Source organism: Lithobates pipiens, unplaced genomic scaffold (genome assembly GCF_037356315.1).
Source record: "Lithobates pipiens isolate NorthernLeopardFrog02 unplaced genomic scaffold, aLitPip1_a1.2 Scaffold_28, whole genome shotgun sequence".
In the NCBI taxonomy this organism is placed as follows: domain Eukaryota; kingdom Metazoa; phylum Chordata; class Amphibia; order Anura; family Ranidae; genus Lithobates; species Lithobates pipiens.
In genome coordinates this window covers 205,825,011-205,845,190 of record NW_027507789.1, presented here as the reverse complement: position 1 = coordinate 205,845,190, position 20,180 = coordinate 205,825,011, and the positions used below count along the sequence as shown (strand labels likewise).

At 46.0% G+C, this 20,180-nt stretch overlaps 1 protein-coding gene across 6 annotated transcripts in view; it reads left to right on the top strand.

Moving 5' to 3' along the window:
- KCNQ2 (potassium voltage-gated channel subfamily Q member 2) overlaps nt 1-20,180 on the top strand; it is a 113,479-nt gene that overhangs the window by 32,777 nt on the left and 60,522 nt on the right. For all 6 annotated transcript variants that reach the window (XR_013263606.1, XM_077460359.1, XM_077460356.1 and 3 more), the window contains exons 3-6: nt 7,231-7,357; nt 9,086-9,261; nt 9,747-9,875; nt 16,801-16,911. Coding sequence is in view for 5 of the 6 variants with exons in the window: in XM_077460359.1 (XP_077316485.1) it covers nt 7,231-7,357; nt 9,086-9,261; nt 9,747-9,875; nt 16,801-16,911 (543 nt within the window). In the remaining variant the exon portion in view is untranslated. The remainder of the gene's footprint in view (nt 1-7,230; nt 7,358-9,085; nt 9,262-9,746; nt 9,876-16,800; nt 16,912-20,180) is intronic.

The following is a 20,180-nucleotide window of genomic DNA, read 5'->3' as shown; positions in this document are numbered from 1 at the left end:
CGGCCGTCTACGGTCTGGCGTCCTTGGGGGACCGGCCGTCTACGGTCTGGCGTCCTTGGGGGACCGGCCGTCTACGGTCTGGCGTCCTTGGGGACCGGCCGTCTACGGTCTGGCGTCCTTGGGGACCGGCCGTCTACGGTCTGGCGTCCTTGGGGACCGGCCGTCTACGGTCTGGCGTCCTTGGGGACCGGCCGTCTACGGTCTGGCGTCCTTGGGGACCGGCCGTCTACGGTCTGGCGTCCTTGGGGACCGGCCGTCTACGGTCTGGCGTCCTTGGGGACCGGCCGTCTACGGTCTGGCGTCCTTGGGGACCGGCCGTCTACGGTCTGGCGTCCTTGGGGACCGGCCGTCTACGGTCTGGCGTCCTTGGGGACCGGCCGTCTACGGTCTGGCGTCCTTGGGGATCGGCCGTCTACGGTCCACTTGTTTGCTGATTTTAATAGCTTTCCATTCACTGTGGCCAGGAAGCTCACATGCCCGACAGAGAGGGCAGTGCATGCGTAACTTTGTGGAGACTTGTAACTGTCAATCAAAGTGTGAGTGGTGCTGCTGTCCTTCATCAATGCACCATGGTTCCTGCTGATCCGCTCTATTTTTTCTTTTGTCAGTCCAATCCTGATAAAGGAGAAATTGCTCCTCAAACGCAGTGATTGATAGTTACAGGTCTTTGGACTCTTCTGAACATTTAACATACACCTGAATATAAATTGTTCTACAGAGATTCATTTGCATCCATATTGGCTTTTTAAAGCCCCGATAAAGTGTGGCTTGTGGCCCTAAAAGTAGTTGGCTGTGTGATCAGAAGAAGGGGACCTGTATTGGGTTTTGAACAATTTTCTCAAATCGCCTTTCAGGAGAACCTTGGAGAGAGCGCAGCTCCGCCCATTTTCCAGGAAACACACGCAGCCTTTAAATCCCTCCTCTTCCACCATGGCTTCAGTTGTGTTTCCTCCGCCATAGTGGAAGTGCATGCTGACACCAGGGCGCATGCTTTCTCCAAGGTGGAGGGAGAAGGCTTACCTTAAAGTGTGTCCGCCTGGAGTGCAGTGACCATTCCAGTACCCCCCCAGTACGGGCGGGGGGTGTTCTGGAGTCTCCAGCTCAGGTGTAGCAATGGCCTGCAGGAGGCGTTGGCGTCTGAGTACCCGGGTCTGTGCCCGGGCAGTATTCCGCTGCTGGTCAGTGGCATGTCACGCATGGCAGTTCCAGGTCCTGGCTGGCGTGTTACGTCATGTCCGGTGACGCGCCTTTTTGTGGGGGCATGGCGGCAAGTGGTTCCTGTCGCCTGGAATGCAGAGGCCAAGGGGGCGGGTCTACCGCCCAGCACATCCGGTTCTGGCCCTCGTTGATGACGCCGGGACCGGGTACTTTCTGTACTCTCTGCTAAGGATGGTCGAGAGACTGTCAGAAACCGCAGAAGCAATCACTCCAGGCACCGGTCAGGCCTAGGTAAGAGGGGTACAGTGTTACCTTAATTCTTCTCCATATGGACTTATGCTTTGGTTATTTGTGTACCCTCCCTGCAGGGAGCCTGTGGCTGCACAGTCAGAGGTATCTTTTTGCTCGGACCCTGCAGTTTGGACATGGTAGTTGCTGTAACTGGTTTTGCACTGCTCGGGGCGCCTTTCCCTTCTGTCTGGTTGTGGTCTATTTTTTTGCACTAAGGGCAGGAAAGTGTTCAGGGACCCTTAGGTGAACTTCATTTAGTCTCATTAAAAAAGCATTAGGAAAAACCAAGCATTCAAACCCACCAAGTCAGAGGAAATTCCCTTCATGCAAGAACCCCCTCAGGGATTCGTGGCAGAAAGCAATGTGCAGATCCTGTATTAAGGAGTTGGTTGAAGAGGAAACAACCCAGCAATACAAAGACTTATTCTCTTCAGTACAAGAGCTTACAAACTCGCTGAGTTTGGTCAAAACTATGCTGGTACAGAGTCCGGCAGGTGGGGTTGACCCCCAGAATCCACTGTCCAGCCCTCGGGCATCCACCACTAGAACAGCAGAGGTCGTTGACTCAGGGGATGAGGGGACAGGTACTCTTCTCTCCCTCAGGGATTCAGAAGAGGAAGATGATAGCCGAGCCTCTAGCTACAAACTATGGCTGGAGGAAGTGGATGACCTTTTGAGAGTGATCTATAGTACCCTCGAGATCCTGGAGGAAAAGGTGCAGCTGTTGGTTCATGATAAAATGTACCAAGGACTAAATGGCACTAAACATAGAGTGTTTACAGTTCCTAGAATCCGCTTGGACACAGCGACGAAAGATTGGAAGGACTCGAAGGCCCCTTCTTTTCCAAGACCCTTAGAAGGTTTCCCTTCAAAGATAATGAGTCAGAGGCAGGGGCGTAACTATAGGGGGTGCAGCAGTAGCGACCACAACTGGGCCCTGTGATGCAGGGGGCCCATGCAGCCCCCTCTACATATGGCCGGCAGAGCATAGGCAGCTAGGGGTACCAGTGCACCATGCACACGGGTGGCTGGAGGTGGAGGGTGACTAGCAGAGCTCCATGCTCGACTATCGCACTGGCTGCTCTTTAGTTGTGCATTCCCCGCGTGACCTGAGTCCTCGGCCGGCTCCTCAGAGTACCCCTCTCCTGCTTCATGCATTGCCGCTCAGTCCGACGTCTGTTCTCCCCACCCAGAGTCCCGCCCCCCCCCCCCCCCTCCCCCCGAATCCGGCCCACACTGCACTGCATACTTCTACTGGGTAAACAAACTATAAGCACACAGATGCAGTGCAGCCCTATAAGAGCTCCCCGGAGGACACTGCAGGCTTGTCTGCCAGCCCCCTCCTCCCCTGTCATACACAGATGATGAAAGGTCTTTCTGGGAGATATGCTGATCGCCCGTCCAGCACACTGGATGGAGCCCAGGCCAACATGGATGAGTGCGCGGCCTGCAGCTTGGTCATGGTGAGTGAGAGGACCCCATCCCCCACACACCATTACATACCCCCTACATCTTCCCCTGGGGACAGGGACCCCTTCTCACGTGGGGACAGGGACCCCCACCTCCCCTGGGGGCAGGGACCCCTTCTCACCTGGGAGCAGTAACTTCATCTGCCCTGGAGAAAAGGACTTCATCTCTTCTGGGGACGGGGACCCCATCCTGCCTAGGGACAGTCCCCCAATGGGGCACCTAAAATTTTTAAAAAAAGTACTAATACAAGTGGTGGAACTACAGGGCTCACAAAGGTCATACCTGTGACCACTCCCTGGAGTTCCACCACCGGACTCGGAGGGAAGGGCCCTGTCTGGGGTTCAGGGGGGCCCCTCATGGTTTCTAGCATCGGGGCCCTAAAGGTTCTAGTTACGCCACTGGTCAGAGGTATGGAATAAGAAACTCTGTGTAGATGCCGCATTCTCACAGGTTTCCCATTGCACAGACCTAGCATTCGAGGACATGCGGGTGCTGAAGGATGCAATGGATAAAAGAGCGGACTCCATCTTGGAAGAAGTGTGAGATTCCACATCGGCCTGCCTCAAACCCGTTTTATGGCTTCCACGGTTGTCGCAAAGAACGTTGAATGCTGGGTAGAGAAGCTGAAGAGCCACATAGAGGCGGGTACGTCACGGAAAGAACTTTTGGAGTCCTTTCCATTGATACTGAAGGCAGTGAAATACAGTTGCAATAAAAAGTATGTGAACCCTTTTGGAATGATATGGATTTCTGCACAAATTGGACATAAAATGTGATCTGATCTTCATCTAAGTCACAACAATAGACAATCACAGTGTGCTTAAACTAATAACACACAGAATTAAATATTACCATGTTTTTATTGAACACACCATGTAAACATTCACAGTGCAGGTGGAAAAAGTATGTGAACCCTTGGATTTAATAACTGGTTGAACCTCCTTTGGCAGCAATAACTTCAACCAAACGTTTCCTGTAGTTGCAGATCAGACGTGCTAAAACGGTCAGGAGTAATTCCCGACCATTCCTCTCCACAGAACTGTTTCAGTTCAGCAATATTCTTGGGATGTCTGGTGTGAGGTCAGGACTCTGACTGGGCCACTCCAGAAGGCGTCTTTTCTTCTGTTTAAGCCATTCTGTTGTTTTACTTCTATGCTTTGGGTCGTTGTCCTGTTGCAACATCCATCTTCTGTTGCGCTTCAGCTGGTGGACAGATGGCCTTAAGTTCTCCTGCAAAATGTCTTGATAAACTTGGGAATTCATTTTTCCTTCGATGATCGCAATCCGTCCAGGTCCTGACGCAGCAAATCGGCCCCAAACCATGATGGCCCCACCACCATACTTCACAGTTGGGATGAGGTTTTGATGTTGGTGTGCTGTGCCTGTTTTTTTTTTCTCCACACATAGTGTTGTGTGTTTCTTCCAAACAACTCCACTTTGGTTTCATCTGTCCACAGAATTTTTTGCCAGTATTGCTGTGAAACATGCAGGTGCTCTTGTACAAACTGTAAAAGTGCATCAATGTTTTTTTTGGACAGCAGTGGCTTCCTCTGTGGTATCCTCCCATGAAATCCATTCTTGTTTAGTGTTTTATGTATCGTAGATTCGCTAACAGGGTTGTTAGCATATGCCAGAGACTTTTGTAAGTCTTTAACTTACACTTCTTCTTCACCTCATTGAGCAGTCTGCTCTGTACTCTTGCAGTCCTCCTTACAGGATGCCCACTCCTAGGGAGAGTAGCAGCAGTGCTGACCTTTCTCCATTTATATAAAATGTGTCTTACTGTGGACTGATGAACAGAAAGGCTTTTGGATATACTTTTATAACCCTTTCCAGCTTTATGCAATTCAACAATTCTTAATCGGAGGTCTTCTGAGAGCTCTTTTGTGCGAGGTATCATTCACATCAGGCAATGCTTCTTGTGAAAAGCAAATCCAGAGCTGGTGTGTGTTTTTTATAAGGCAGGGTAGCTGTAACCAACACCTCCAATCTCATCTCATTGATTGGACTCCAGTTGGCTGACACCTCACTCCAATTAGCTCACATACTTTTTCCACCTGCACTGTGAATGTTTACATAGTGTGTTCAATAAAAAACATGGTAATATGTAATTCTTTGTGTCTTATTAGTTTAAGCAGACTGTGATTGTCTATTGTTGTGACTTAGATGAAGATCAGATCACGTTTTATGACCAATTTGTGCAGAAATCCATTTTATTCCAAAAGCGTTCACATACTTTTTATTGCAACTGTGCATGGCTGATGCATCAGCCAAATCGGTAAAGATGTGTGCAAGGTCGTCGGTGCTGGTGAACTCAGCCAGATGTGCTGTCTGGCTAAAAACTTGGTCTGGTGACACAGCTTCCAAGATAAAATTATCTGGCCTACCCTTTTCATGTTGTCTTTTTGGTCCAGACCTTGAAACCGTCTTGGACAGGACAGCTGACAAGAAAAAGGCTCTCGCTTCCAAAAAGAAACAACCAATCAAGAAGAATTTTCATGCTGTTCAACAGCCCCACAAAAATAGGGATCAAGACCAGGAGAACCGTTTGGTCTCCCAAAGGGGTAAGGGAAGAGCAGGAGTTCTCTTCAGATACCCCCCCCCCCCCCCCCAATTTATAACCATCGCAGGAGAGGAAGTTCCTGGGTTATACAATAAACTCGGTGCTTCAAAAAGTTTTTCTGCCACAAGAGAAGATGGGGAAGATTCAATCTTCAATCTGCGGTGAGACAGATTCAAACCAATCTCTCAGTTTCAGTTCGATCAGCCATGGCAGTTTTAGGACTTCTCACGGAAGAGGAATATCTTACAAAAATGGTCACAGTCAGTGCTGGCAATCTACTGCCCATGAATGCCCATCACTGCTGTCCAATGCCCATCAGTGTCGCCCATCATTGCCACCCATCAGTGCCCATCTGTTTCGCCTATCCGTGTAGCATATTAGTGCCCATAAGTGCCACCTCATCAATGTCCACCAGTTCAGCCTATCAGTGCCCGTCGGTGCCACCTCTTCAGCGCGCATCAGTAAAGGTGAAAAATTACTTAGTTACAAAATTTACTAACAGAACAAAAGTAAACTTTTTTTTTTTTTTCAAAATGTTTGGTCTTTTTTTTTTTTTTTTTTTTTATTGTGAAAAATAAAAAAAAACAGCAGTGATTAAGTACCACCATAAGAAAGCTCTATTTGTGTGAAGAAAATGATAAAAAATTTGTTTGGGTACAATGTAGCATGACTACATTGTCATTCAAAGTGCGACAGCGATGAAAAATGGCTTGGGCAGGAAGGGGCTGTTAGTGCCTGGTAGGCTAGTGGTTAAAAAGCTTAGTTCTTAAAACTATTTTTCTGGTAGCCGTGACGTCGGCAAGAAGAGTCGGCGAGCTTCAGGCCCTAGCGGTCACAGAACCCTTTCTAAAGGTTTTTTCAGACTGGATAATCCTTCAAACGGATCCAGCATTTCTTCAACTTTTCACAGGAAATTAGCCTTCCCCACTTTCTCCTCAGCTTCTGCCCATCCAGGAGAAGAAGCTTTCCACCCACTGGATGTGAGGAGATGCCCGCTACACTTTCTAACAGTCACCAAAGTATTTAGAAATCAAATGCTCTCTTTGTGATGTTCTCAGGTTCACGTAAAGGGGAAATAGCTTCCAAAAGCACTTTGGGCAGGTGACTTAAATGGGCAATCACAGAGGCCTAAAAAGCTAAGGGAGAAATGCCCACCCTCAGGAATTGCTGCTCTTTCTATGAGATCAACGGCTGTTTCCTGGGCCAAAAGGGCCGGTGCTACGTCTGAACAAATATGCAAGGTTGCCACATGGTCCAACTTCTCAATGTTTTTCTGACATTATAGGTCGGACCTACCGCCGCAGATCAAGCCTTCGGCAGGAAGGTTCTGCAGGTAGTGGTCCCACCCTAGGGTAAGTCTCTCGGTTATCTTCTCCAAGGTTGTCCTGAAAGGCAATTTGAGAAAGACTTGGTTAGACTTACCGGTGACGGTATTTCTAAGAGTCTTTCAGGACAACCGTTACTTCCTCCCCTTTTATCTTCAAAGTGGTTTTAAGTATCTATCATGGTTGTTTGGTGGTTTTCTGTGCTTTGTTTTCCAGTATGTCGGAGACCACACAATAACTGAAGCCATGGTGGAAGAGGAGGGATTTATAGCCTGTATGTGTTTTCTGGAAAATGGGCGGAGCTGCGCTCTCTCCAAAGTTGTCCTGAAAGATTCTTAGAAATGCCGTCACCGGTAAGTCTAACTAAGTCTTTATCTTCACCTGGTTTGTATGTTAGAAGCTGAACCTGTCTTATATTTGCAGGAAATCGTCACCATTGTGGTCTTTGGCGTGGAGTACTTTGTGCGGATCTGGGCCGCCGGCTGCTGCTGCCGCTACCGGGGATGGAGGGGGAGGCTGAAATTTGCCCGCAAACCATTCTGCGTTATTGGTGAGGAAAATTAGGCTAATTGTCCTTAACTGCGGGAAAATGGCATTGTCCTATGCCGGGATGGCAACAGAAGATTTTAGTGTGCAGCTAAAAAAAAAAAAAAAAAAATTGACTCCCCTAACTGTATCTAAAGCCCCATACACACTATCAGTTTTTCTGCTGAGTTTTTCCTTCAGATTTACCAAAACCATATAATATGAGGTCACACCTTAGGAGTTTCAATGTGTATGCAATCAGGCAGGCCCTTCACTACATGGTTTTGGTAAATCTGAAGGAAAAACTCAGCAGAAAAACCGATCGTGTGTATGAGGCTTAAGTATCACTAACTAAAAAGAACGCACTAACACTTAACCTAAACCCCAACAAAAATAAAAAAAAATAACCTGAAACATAACCCCCTAAACCCCAATCTCTAAAAACCTAACCCAACAGTGAGCTTGATGAGCTGATTCATCTACTGGCTTGTTATATGTCTTGGATACCAACTCAGCACAGGGATGGTGGGAACCCCTTTATAATGGGCACAGCAGGTGTACAGACCCAGGAACTCAGCACAGGGATGGTGGGAACCCCTCATAATGGGCACAGCAGGTCTACAGACACAGGAACTCGGCACAGGGATGGTGGGAACCCCTCATAATGGGCACAGCAGGTTTACAGACCTGGGAACTCAGCACGTGGATGGTGGGAACCCCTCATAATGGACACAGGTGTACAGACCTAGGTATTCAGCAAAGGGATGGTGGGAACCCATCATAATGGGGACAGCGGGTGTACAGACTCAGGAACTCAGCACAGGGATGGTGGGAGCCTTGCATAATGAGCACAGCAGGTGTACAGACCTAGGAACTTGGCACAGCTATGGTAGGAACCCCTCATAATGGGCACAACAGGTGCATAGACAAAGGAACTCAGCACAGGGATGGTGGAACCCCTGATAATGGGCATAGCAGGTCTACAGACACAGGAACTTGGCACAGGGATGGCGGGAACCCCTCATAATGGGAACAGCAGGTGTACAGACCTAGGAACTCGGCACAGGGATGGTGGGAACGCCTCATAATGGGCACAGCAGGTGTACAGACCTGGGAACTCAGTACAGGGATGGTGGGAGCCCCTCATAATGGGGGCAGCAGGTGTACAGACACTGGAACACAGCAATTCCCCAGTAATGGTATACATGTATGTCCTGGGTTTGTATGTTGTGTATGTCATTTAGCAAGTCAGTCAAGCAATTTTACAAACAGAATTGATCATCTTCATCAAGGTCCCTTCCACTTCCAGTTTCCAGATGTTAATAGTATCAAAGGCAGCATCCTCATCACATCCTAGTTGTGAATAGTCCCTAAGCTTGAGGTGATCAAAGAGCCTACACATATATAAAGAGATCCCCCTTCTTCTTTGTCGAAGCACCAAGAACAGGAAATATTATTATTCTAATTTATAACAATAAAAATGTGTTAAATGTTAAATATTCACAGGAGGAGGAGGCGATTTACTACTATGCAGTGAATTGCCCATAATTTGATCTCTGGCCATTGTGGACACACACACACACACGTTTTATAAGGCTCCGTATGAATCTTCAATTAGACAGAAGCAGTTAACAAGTGAGCAGTTGGTGCTCATTATATTAGCAGGTGATTCCGTATGACGTAGGGGATGGAGCCTGTTCTTTAACTCCATGCAGACGCAAACTCTCCTTTTCTCCCCTTTCCCCCTTTGCAGATATCTTGGTGTTGATCGCCTCCATAGCGGTCCTGTCGGCGGGATCCCAGGGCAATGTGTTTGCCACCTCTGCCCTGAGGAGTCTGAGGTTTCTACAGATCCTGCGTATGATTCGTATGGACCGGAGAGGAGGAACGTGGAAACTGCTGGGGTCCGTCGTGTATGCGCACAGCAAGGTAACCTTTTAGAGGGGCATTAGATCTGACCTCCGGCCTTCCCTTCAGTCTTGCACAGTTGTACACTCCCCCCCCCCCCCCCCCCCCCCCCCAATTTCACTGCACACTGTGAGCTTCTATCCACAGGCTTCATTAAAATCCTGTAGGTCCTTCTTGTTGTGGGATGACAGTCTGTGTCCATCTCTCCAATGTCCTCCTGTGTTGTCACATGGGCTTGCAATGGGGGCGACAGGTGCCCATTTCAGCACACATTACACCGTCCCAGTCTAATGTTGTCACCATCAGAAAACCCGCCCTGAGAATTGCCATGCAGCCATCACCGGAGTTCATGTAAACGGGAAGTGGCTGCAAAGAGGCTGCAGGTGATGAAGCATCTCCCCTCCCCCCTTCCATGCAAAGTCTTGTATTTATTGATATAGTACAGGTCCTCTTTGCATCCTCCTTTTACTCTGATCTTTGTAAACACCTTCTGTGTTCCCCTGCAGGAACTGATCACAGCCTGGTACATTGGCTTCCTCTGCCTCATCCTGGCATCTTTCCTGGTCTACCTGGCAGAGAAGGAGGAGAACAGCGACATGTTTGACACCTACGCAGACGCCCTGTGGTGGGGCCTGGTGAGTCTCTCCTCATTATGGGGGGAAGATAAATAAAACATTTAAGGGGAACTACAGCCAAAACTGTAGAAGGGTAAGACCTCTGTAAGCTTTGTATGGCTGTCTGCGCCCCTTTGGGGAGATTCCCTCGTTTCTTGTTTGGGTGACTATCAGAGCTACAGAAGAAATTAGAGGACAATCTGTATGACGTAAGATTCCCTTCCCATGACACCGGAAGCAGGAAGTGAAGGGAAATGGCCTAGTGGGGTCACAGCTCTAAAAGAGTTTTTTTTTTTTTTTTTCCTTTTAGGCTGCATTCACACCTGAGCTTTTTCAGCTCCAAAAAACGCCCAACAAGCAAAATGCCATACATTTCAATGGTACCTGTTCACATCTGCGCATTTTGTTACCTGAAGCTCAAAAAAGTACAAAAGCTTCTTTTTAGGCAGATTACAGGCATTTTTCCTGCTTTTTTTTTACATTGGTGACCTTTGACCTTTACAAAATTGCAGCAAAAAACGCACGACATTCTGCCAGAAAAAAAATACGCTCAGGTGTCAATGCAGCTAGTGTTTGAAGGATGACTATAACCCTAATCAGACTCTTATTGTCATTATCCACCTTGGGTGTTTCCTTTCCCTGTCATTGGGACAGTGAGTAAAGGGAGAGCATCCCCAGAAAATGGAACAAAAATCTGATCTGAACAAAAAATTACTTTTAATAGAGGCACTGAAATGTGCTAACCTTTCCTGGAGTAAGTGCTGCCCCAGGCTCCCTTCAGTCCTTGGAACAGTTTTTATGTTTATTGCGTGAAGTCTTTAGTAATTATATATAAGTCTATATCCATATCTATCTATCTATCTATCTATATATATATATATATATATATATATATATATATATATATATATATATATATATATATATATATATATATATATATATATATATATATAATTTGTTGTGTGTGTGTGTGTGTGTATGTATGTGTATATATATATATATATTATGTGGATAGATATAGCGATGGATATATAGATATAGAGAGAGAGAGATCGCTCTCTCATATTTTTTATATATACATTTTTAAAGAATTAAAAATATTATCTATGATATATCTTAGCAGCCTATATAGACGATTGACTATACATGTACAGGTGCATCTCAAAAAATAAAATATCATCAAAAAGTTTAATTTATTTCAGTAATTAAATTCAAAAAGGGAAAATCCTATATTATATAGATGCTTTACACACCGAATGATATATTTCAGCCATTATTTTTTTATTTTTATTTTTTTGATGATTATGGCTTACAGCTAGTGAAGACCCAAAATTCAGTATCTCCGAAAATTTGAAAATTGTGAAAAAGTTCAATATTGTAGACCCATGGTGCCACACTCTAATCGGCTAATTAACTCAAAACATTCGTAAAGGTTTCCTGAGCCTTTTAAATGGTCTCCCAGTTCATTAGGTTACACAATCATGGGGAAGACTGCTGACTTGACAGTTGTCCAGAACACAATCATTGAGACCCTTCACAAGGAGGGTAAGTTGCAAAAGGTCATTGCTGAAGGAGCTGACTGTTCAGAGTGCTGTATCCAAGCATATTAACCACTTAAGCCCCGGACCACTTTGCAGGCCAAACACCAGACCACTTTTTGTGGTTTGGCACTGCGTTACTATAACTAGTAATGGCGGCGATCAGCGACTTTTATCATGACTGCGACATTATGGTGGACACATGGGACACTTTTGACACATTTTTGGAACCATTGTCATTTATACAGCAATCAGTGCTATACAAATGCACGGATTCCTGTGTAAATGACACTGGCAGTAAAGGGGTTAACCACTAGGGGGCAGTGTAGGGGTTAAGTGTGTCCTAGGGGCATGTTTCTAACTGTGGGGGGGGGGGCACGGCTGTCTATGACACGTTACTGATCTCTGTTCCGATCACACAGAGCAGAGATCAGTGACACTATCGCTAGGCAGAATGGGGAGATGCTTGTTCACATCGGCATCTCCCCGTTCTTCCTCCCCATGAGGCGATCGCGGGTATCCCCATGGCGATCGAGTCCGTGGGACTCTCGATCGGACCCATGGAGGTTCTGACCGGCACGCACTCATGCCGCTGGTGGAGCGCACACGATGGCACGGCGGCAAATTTAAAGGGACGTACCTGTATGCCCATTTGCCTGTCCGTGCCATTCTGCCAACGTACATTGGCGTGTGAGCCGGTCGGTAAGTGGTTAAAGTGTTTGTTGCCCTAAAAACAGAAAAAAAAATGATCCTGTTCCTTTAAAACATGCTATGCAGCACCAGTGCCTGTGCTGTGTAATTTGGCCCCCCTGTATCACCTTAAATACCTGGCTGATCCTCCCTGGTTCTACCCTCCCCCCTGTAAACTGACCACGGTTTATCATGGCTGCTGAGGCCTGACTCTGTGGTCGGTTTACGTGCCTCCGTCATCTGAAGCTCTCCTCTCTGCTCTCCTGTGTCCCCCTCTGTTCTCCCCTCCCCCTCTGTCCTCCCTGCCTGTCAGCTCCATCCACTCCACTATCCTCCCCTCCTGCTGCTCTCATATCTTTTTTTGTACAAGCCTGCCATCATCTCTGTTATATAACACTATATGTCCCTTTGCTGTGTAAAAAAAAAAAAGAAAAAAAAAAAAAAAAAAAAAAGCTGATTATACCTTTTTATATCAGAGCGTCTACCGGTGCTCACGTGACTCCTCGGATCTCTCTCCTCCCTAGGGTTGCCACCTGTCCAGGATTCACCCGGACAGTTCGGGTTTGGAATCTTGTGTCCAGGTTTCAGTCTGCCTGAAACCCGGACACATTATTTAGACTGAGCTGTGGCTCCTCAAGTAACTGAGATAGTCACACAAACATCTGTTGCCATTCGTGAGCTGCGGGACGCTGTCTGGGGGCAGGTTTGGCATCACTGGGGGGGGGGCATGATGTCAGCAAAAACAGTTTGGCCACACCCACTGTTTGCCGCAGCATGCTGCATTACCACTCTGCTTGGGGCACCCAAAGGTGTCTCAGGTCTTTTATAATCCTATAGTGTATACTACGAATAAAAATGTGCCCCGCTAAAGTGTTCGGGTTTGGCTTGAAGAAAAGGTGGCAACCCTACTCCTCCCCGGCTGACATCAGTGGCAGTGCTTGACCCCGCCCACTACAGCTGTCATCCGGGCAGAGGAGAGAGCTGAGGAGTCACATGAGTGCTGGGAGACGCTCTGATATAAAAGGTATAATTGGCATTTTTTTTTTTATACAGCACAGGGTCACCTGGCGTTGTATAACAGAGGGGATGGCATGCATATACAATAGTGGGTTAACAACCACTTTAATGGAAAGTTGAGTGGAAGGAAAAAAGGTGCACAAGCAACAGGGATAGCTGCAGCCTTGAGAGGACTGTGAAGAAAGGGTGATTCAAGAATTTGGGGTGAGGGTGAGGGTCACAAAGGGTGGACTACATCTGGTGTCAGTGCTTCAAAAGCCACCACACACAGACCTATCCAGGACATGGGCTACAACTGTGGCATTCCTTGGGTCAAGCCACTCCTGAACCAGAAACCACGTCAGAAATACAAAGTCGGTAGCGTCTTACCTGGGCTAAGGAGAAAAAACGGACTGGACTGTTGCTCAGTGGTCCAAAGTCCTCTTTTCGAATGAAAGTACATTTTGCATTTCATTTGGAAATCAAGTTCTCAGAGTCTGGAGGAAGAGCGGAGAGGCACAGAATCCGAGTTGCATGAGGTCCGGTGTGAAGTTTCCACAGTCAGTGATGATTTGGGGAGCCGTGTCTTCTACTGGTGGTGTTGGTCCACTGAGTTTTATCAAGTCCAAAGTCTACACAACCCTCTACCAGGAAATTCTGGAGCACCTCTTACTTCCCTCTGCTGACCAGCTTTATGGAGATGCCGATTTCATTTTCTAGCAGGACTTGGCACCTGCCCACACTGCCAAAAGTACCAATACCTGGTTTAATGATCATGGTATCACTGTATTTGATTGGCCAGCAAACTCACTTGACCTAAACCCCATAGAGAATCTGTGAGATATTGTCAAGAGGAAGATGAGACACCAGACCCAACAATGCAGACCAGCTGAAGGTCGCTATCAAAGCAACCTGGGCTTCCATAACACCTCAGCAGTGCCACAGGCTGAACACCTCCATCCCACACCGCATTGATGCCGTACTTCATGCAAAAGGAGCCCCGGACAAGTATTGAGTGCATATTATACTTACATGGACATACTTTTCAGTAACATCTCTGTATTAAAAATCCTTTATTGGTCCTATGTAATAATTTAGAGATACTGAATTTTGGGTTTTTATTAACTGTAAGCACATAATCATCAAAATTAAAAGAAAGAAGTGCTCGAAATATATCACTCTGTGTGTAATGAATCTATATAAAATATGAGTTCCACTTTTTGGATTGAAATACTGAAATAAATTAGCTTTTTGAAGATCTAATTTTTTTTTAGATGCGTGTGCGTGTGTGTGTGTGTGCGTGTGTATGTATGTATGTATGTATGTATGTATGTATATACATGCTCATGCTCAGTGTGTTCTACTCACACTATACTACCAAAGGTATATAGACACCTGCCTTTACACACACATGAATTTTAATGGCCTCCCAGTCTTAGTCCGTAGGGTTCAATATTGAGTTGGCCCACCCTTTGCAGCTATAACAGCTTCAACTCTTCTGGGAAGGCCGTCCACAAGGTTTAGGAGTGTGTCTATGGGAATGTTTGACCATTCTCTCAGTAGTGTATTTGTGAGGTCAGGCATTGATGTTGGAGAGAAGGCCTGGCTCGTAGTCTGCACTCTAATTCATCCCAAAGGTTTTCTATCGGGTTGAGGTCAGGTCTCTGTGCAGGCTAGTCAAGATGCTCCACCCCAAACTTGCCCATCCATGTCTTAATGGTCCTTGCATTTGCACTGGTCCAAATCATTTGGTGGAGGGGGGGATTATGGTGGGAGGTTGTTTTTCAGGGGTTGGGCTTGTCCCCTTAGTTCCAGTGGAGGGGAATCTCACGGTGTCAGCATACCAAGACATTTTGGACAATTTCATGCTCCCAACTTTGTGGGAACAGTTTGGGGATGGCCCCTTCCTGTTCCAACATGGACAAAGCAAGGTTCATAAAGACATGGATGAGTGAGTTTGGGGTGGAGAAATTTGACTGGTCTGCACAGAGTCCTCAACTCAATAGAACACCTTTGGGATGAATTAGAGCGGAGACTGGGAGCCAGGCCTTCTTGTCCAACATCAGTGCCTGACCTCACAAATGCTCTCCTGGAAGAATGGTCAAACATTTCCATAGATACACTCCTAAACCTTGTGGACAGTCTTCTCAGAACTCAACATTGAACCCTACGGACTAAGACTGGGATTAAAGTTCATGTGTGTGATCTAATTGGTCTAAAACTGATCTGGAAAGGCAATATTTATTGGTGTTTAAATGAAAGCAATATTAAAGTGATTGTAAGGGCAGAAGGTTTTTCTTTTTATCTTCATACATTCTATGCATTAACCACGTGCCGACCGGCTCCTGTACATATACGCCGGCACTTTGGATATCTCAGTAACGGTATCTGCTGCTGCCACAACCGAGGTATCCATCTCTTTAGGAGCCAATCGTGTTTACGATAATGGTGGTCTCTGCAGCGGATTCGCTGCAAGATCAGTTATCTGCGGTGGAAGAGGTGCCTCCCACCGGTCCCCTGCTCCCTCCGCCACTTACCGGAGGCGGTCGGGACCTTTCCGTGGCCGGGTATGGAGACAAGCGAGCTAAGATGGCCCCCACCCCTCTCCATACCATAGCAGGGCGTAAGCGACATCAAAACGTCACTTTTGCCATACGTCTTAAAGGACCATTTTTTTTTCAATGTAATTTTTTCAAATGACAATTTTTTTATTTTTTTTATTGCATTTTAGTCCATATATGAGATGTGAGGACTTTTTGACCCCAGATCTCATATGTAAGAGGTCCTGTCATGCTTTTTTCTATTACAAGGGATGTTTACATTCCTTGTAATAGGAATAAAATAGGAATAAAAGTGACCCAAATTTAAAGTAAAATAAATAAGAAAAAAAAATATTTTTTTAAACGCCCTGTCCCAATGAGCTTGCGCACAGAAGCGACCTCATACGTGATTAGCGGCCACATATGAAAACGGTGGGCAAACCACACATTTGAGGTATCGCCGCAATTGTTAGATTGAGAGCAATAATTATAGCCCTAGACCTCCTCTGTAACTCAAAACATGCAACCTGTAGAATTTTTTTTAAACGTCGCCTATGGAGATTTTTAAGGGTAAAATTTTAACGCCATTTCACGAGCGGGCGCAATTTTGAAGCGTGACATGTTTGGTATCAATTTACTCGGCATAAAATTTTAATGTTGGCGTAACAATTTTTATGTTTAAATACACTAACTCTTCCCTACCCCCAGACTGACAATGCTGCTGCCCCTTCTGTTCTCCTTCAGCCAGAGTGGAGGGCACTCTAATACAGTAGATGTGTTTATTGCCAGATCACCAGGCGAAAACAAAGGGCTAAAAAAAAAAAACAAAAAAAATGAAAACAAATGCAGCCGCCACATCTAATGATTTACTAGCTGCAATATGACGTTTCTGATTTTTGGGTTTTATACTGCTTTAAAACGTGTCTTATAATAAAAGTACAGTATCCAGTTTATATATATATATATATATATATATACACACACACACACACACATATATATATATATATATATATATATATATATATATATATATATATATATATATATATATATATATATATATATATATATATATATATATATATATATACAGATTTTTTTTTATTTTTTATCTTGACTTATATTTGTGTCTTTTCTTTATTGGTAAGAGATCAATCTGTTGTCTTCTCTCTGTAGATCACATTGACCACCATTGGCTACGGTGATAAGTATCCAACGACCTGGAATGGCCGGCTTCTTGCAGCCACCTTCACGCTGATCGGAGTCTCTTTTTTCGCGCTGCCGGCTGTAAGTCTTCTGCACCCCTCTGAGAATTAGGTGGTCCACAGATGGTAGAGTTCACCCCCAGAGTTACAGCTTGTGTGTGAGAGACATAGTTGGTCTGTGTCTGTGAAGCACACAGATTACATACAGCGGGCAAAATGTATTATTTGATCCCCTGCAGATTTTAAAAGTTTGCCCACTTACAAAGAAATGAAGGGTGTTTAATTTGTATCATAGGTATAGTTTAAATGATAGAGACAGAATATCAACCAAAAATCCAGAAAAAAAACCGATACAAATGTTATAAATTGGGTTGCAGTTCAGTGAGTAAAATAAGTATTTGATCCCCAAGCAAAATATGATTTGGTAATTGGTGGAGAAACCCTTGTTGGCAAACACAGAGGTGAGACGTTTCTTGTAGTTGGTGATCAGGTTTTCACATCTCAGGAGGGATTTTGGTCCACTCTTCTTTACAGATCTTCTCTAAATCCTTGGCTTTAGAGATTTCTTGGGTGTCACTTGGCAGCTCGAAGTTTCAGCTCCCGCCATCATTTTTCTATAGGATTAAGGTCTGGAGACTGACTAGGGCCACTCCATGACCTTAATGTGCTTCTTCTTGAGGCACTCCTTTGTTGCCTTGGCGGTATGTTTTGGGTCATTGTCATGCTGGAAGACTCATCCACGACCCATCTTCAGTTTTCTGGACAAGGGAAGAAGGTTCTCATCCAAGACTTTACAATACATGGCCCCATCCATTGGCCCCTCAATGCTGCAAAGTCAGCCTGTACCTTTTTAGCAGAAAAACCACCCCAAAGCATAATGTTTCCACCTTGACTTGTAGGGATGGTGTTTTTGGGGTCATAGTCAGCATTTTTCTTTCTCCAAACAAAGCAAGCCGAGTTAATGCTAAAGAGCTCGGTTTTGGTCTCATCTGACCACAGAACTTTCTCCCAATCCTTCTCTGAATCATTTAGATTGGCAAACTTCAGACGGGCTTGTACATGTGCCTTCCTGAGGAAGGGGACCTTGCAGGCACTACAGGATTTCAATCCATGGCGGCATATTGTGTTACAAATGTTTTTTTGGGTGACTGTGGGCCCAACTGCTTTGCGATCATTAACAAGCTCCTCCCGTGTAGTTCTGGACCGATCCCTCACTTTTTTTTTTTTTTCATGATCATCCGTACCCCATTAGGCAAAATCTTGCATGGAGCTCCAGACCGAGGGCGATTGATGGTTATTTTGTATTTCTTTCATTTGCGAAAATTCGCTCCAACAGTTGTCTCCTTCTCACCAAACTTCTTGCTGAGTCTTGTAGCCCATTCCAGCCTTGGGCAGGTCTACTATATTGTCCCTGGCGTCCTCTGACAGCTCTTTGGTCTTGCCCATGATGGTGAGGTTTGAGTGGAAGTAAGAGATTCTGCAGGCAGGTGACTTTTATACACATAATGAGCAGGGCCGGTGCTACCACTAGGCGGACTAGGCAGCCGCCTAGGGCGCACTGCCACCTAGGGTGGCCAGCCGCTGGTTATCCTACTCCCGCACTGTCCATAGAGCTTGCACTATACACCAGGCAGCCGCTCTGAGCCTCTGACATGTGTGAAGCAACGCCCCAGGTCCCCGATCTAGTCCCCCCCCCCGGTCTCCGCGCTGACACATCAGTGACATAATATGTGTTCATACTGTCCAGCACATCCCCCCACCTGACAAGTTTTCAGCGGCCATCCCACCCCCCAGCCGGAGATAGTTCTGAGTAACAGTGACATGTGTCCAGCAGCACCAGCCCATCCCACGCTCTCCGCTCTGACGTGTGTGTCCAATGACTACAAACCCCCTCCCCCGAAGACGCTCTCCTAGACTGGCCATGTCACACTGGAGTGGAGAGCATAGCATGGCGCCTGGCAGAGCCTGGAAGAGGCACAGACAGAGGTAGGTACATGCGTACACATGTATTTTAGACAGGTTCAAGTCCTCAGATACAAGTTTGCTGAGCCCAATACCATCACCTAGTGTGTGGTGAGTAAACACTGTTGCTGTCTTAGATAATAATGATATTGTATATATATTGACAATGACATGCAATTTGCAAATGTTATGTGTGTATATGTATTTATATTCACTGATTTGCCAAAATGCCAAGTATGTACCGAGCCCCCCCCCCCCATGAGGCTGCATTGGCAGTGGTGAAGCAGCATTGATTGGCACAGATGAGACTGTATTTGATGGACTCAGGTGAGACTATTTGATGGGCACATATGAAACTGTTTGAGGGGCACAGGTAAAGGAGCATTAATGGGCATGGGTGTCACTGCGTTTGATGGGCACAGGTGAATTGGCATTAATGGGCAAAGGTGAGTGAGGCTGTATTTGATGGGTACAGGTGAGGCTACGTTTGATGGGCGCTGGTGAGGCTACGTTTGATGGGTGCTGATGGGGCTGCCTGCATTTGATGGACACAGGTGAGGCTGCCTTTGATGGGCGCTGGTGAAACTGCCTGAATCTGTTGGGCACAGGTGAGGCTGCATTGATTGGCATTGGTGAAGTGGCATTGATGGGCATCCCTTACAGTCACACACAGACACCGAAACACAAAATGCATCCCTTACACACACAAAAACCTCTGGTGTGGCCTGGTCCCCTCATTAAAAAGGTGGGGTGTACATGGGCAGGGCATTGGAGTTGGGATCGGGGGTTGAGGCGGGGGGCGGCAAAATTAGGTTTCGCCTAGAGTGTCAAAAATCCTTGCACCAGCCCTGATAATGAGATGTCATTAGGAACACCTTCTTAAATTGACAGGACTAATCTGTCTACCACATGAGCACCTACTGTAGTCAGTCTGCGGGAACCAGAATTATTGTTGGTTGGTAGGGGATCAAATACTTATTTTACTCACTGCACTGCAACTCGATTTATAAAATAAGTATCGTCTTTTTTTCTGGATTTTTGGTTTGTATTCTGTCGCTATCATTTAAAATACACCTATGATGAAATCGTAGACCAGCCTCTCTCAACCTTTTCAACACAGAGGAACCTTTGAAATAGTTCTCTGGTCTCGAGGAGCCCCTGCTAAAAATTAGAAACCTACAACTCATGATACAATAGTGTGATGGTCAGTGGGATGAATGGTCCTTACACTTGTGGTCATTGGGAAGAATTACGACCTTATAGAGAGCTAAAAAGATCAATAGTGCCAGTGGGAACTTATCTGAGAGGTAGAAATTGCCCAATGCTGAAGGAACCCCTACAACCTCTGGAGGAATCTTAGGCTTCCACGGAACCCTGGTTGAGAATCAC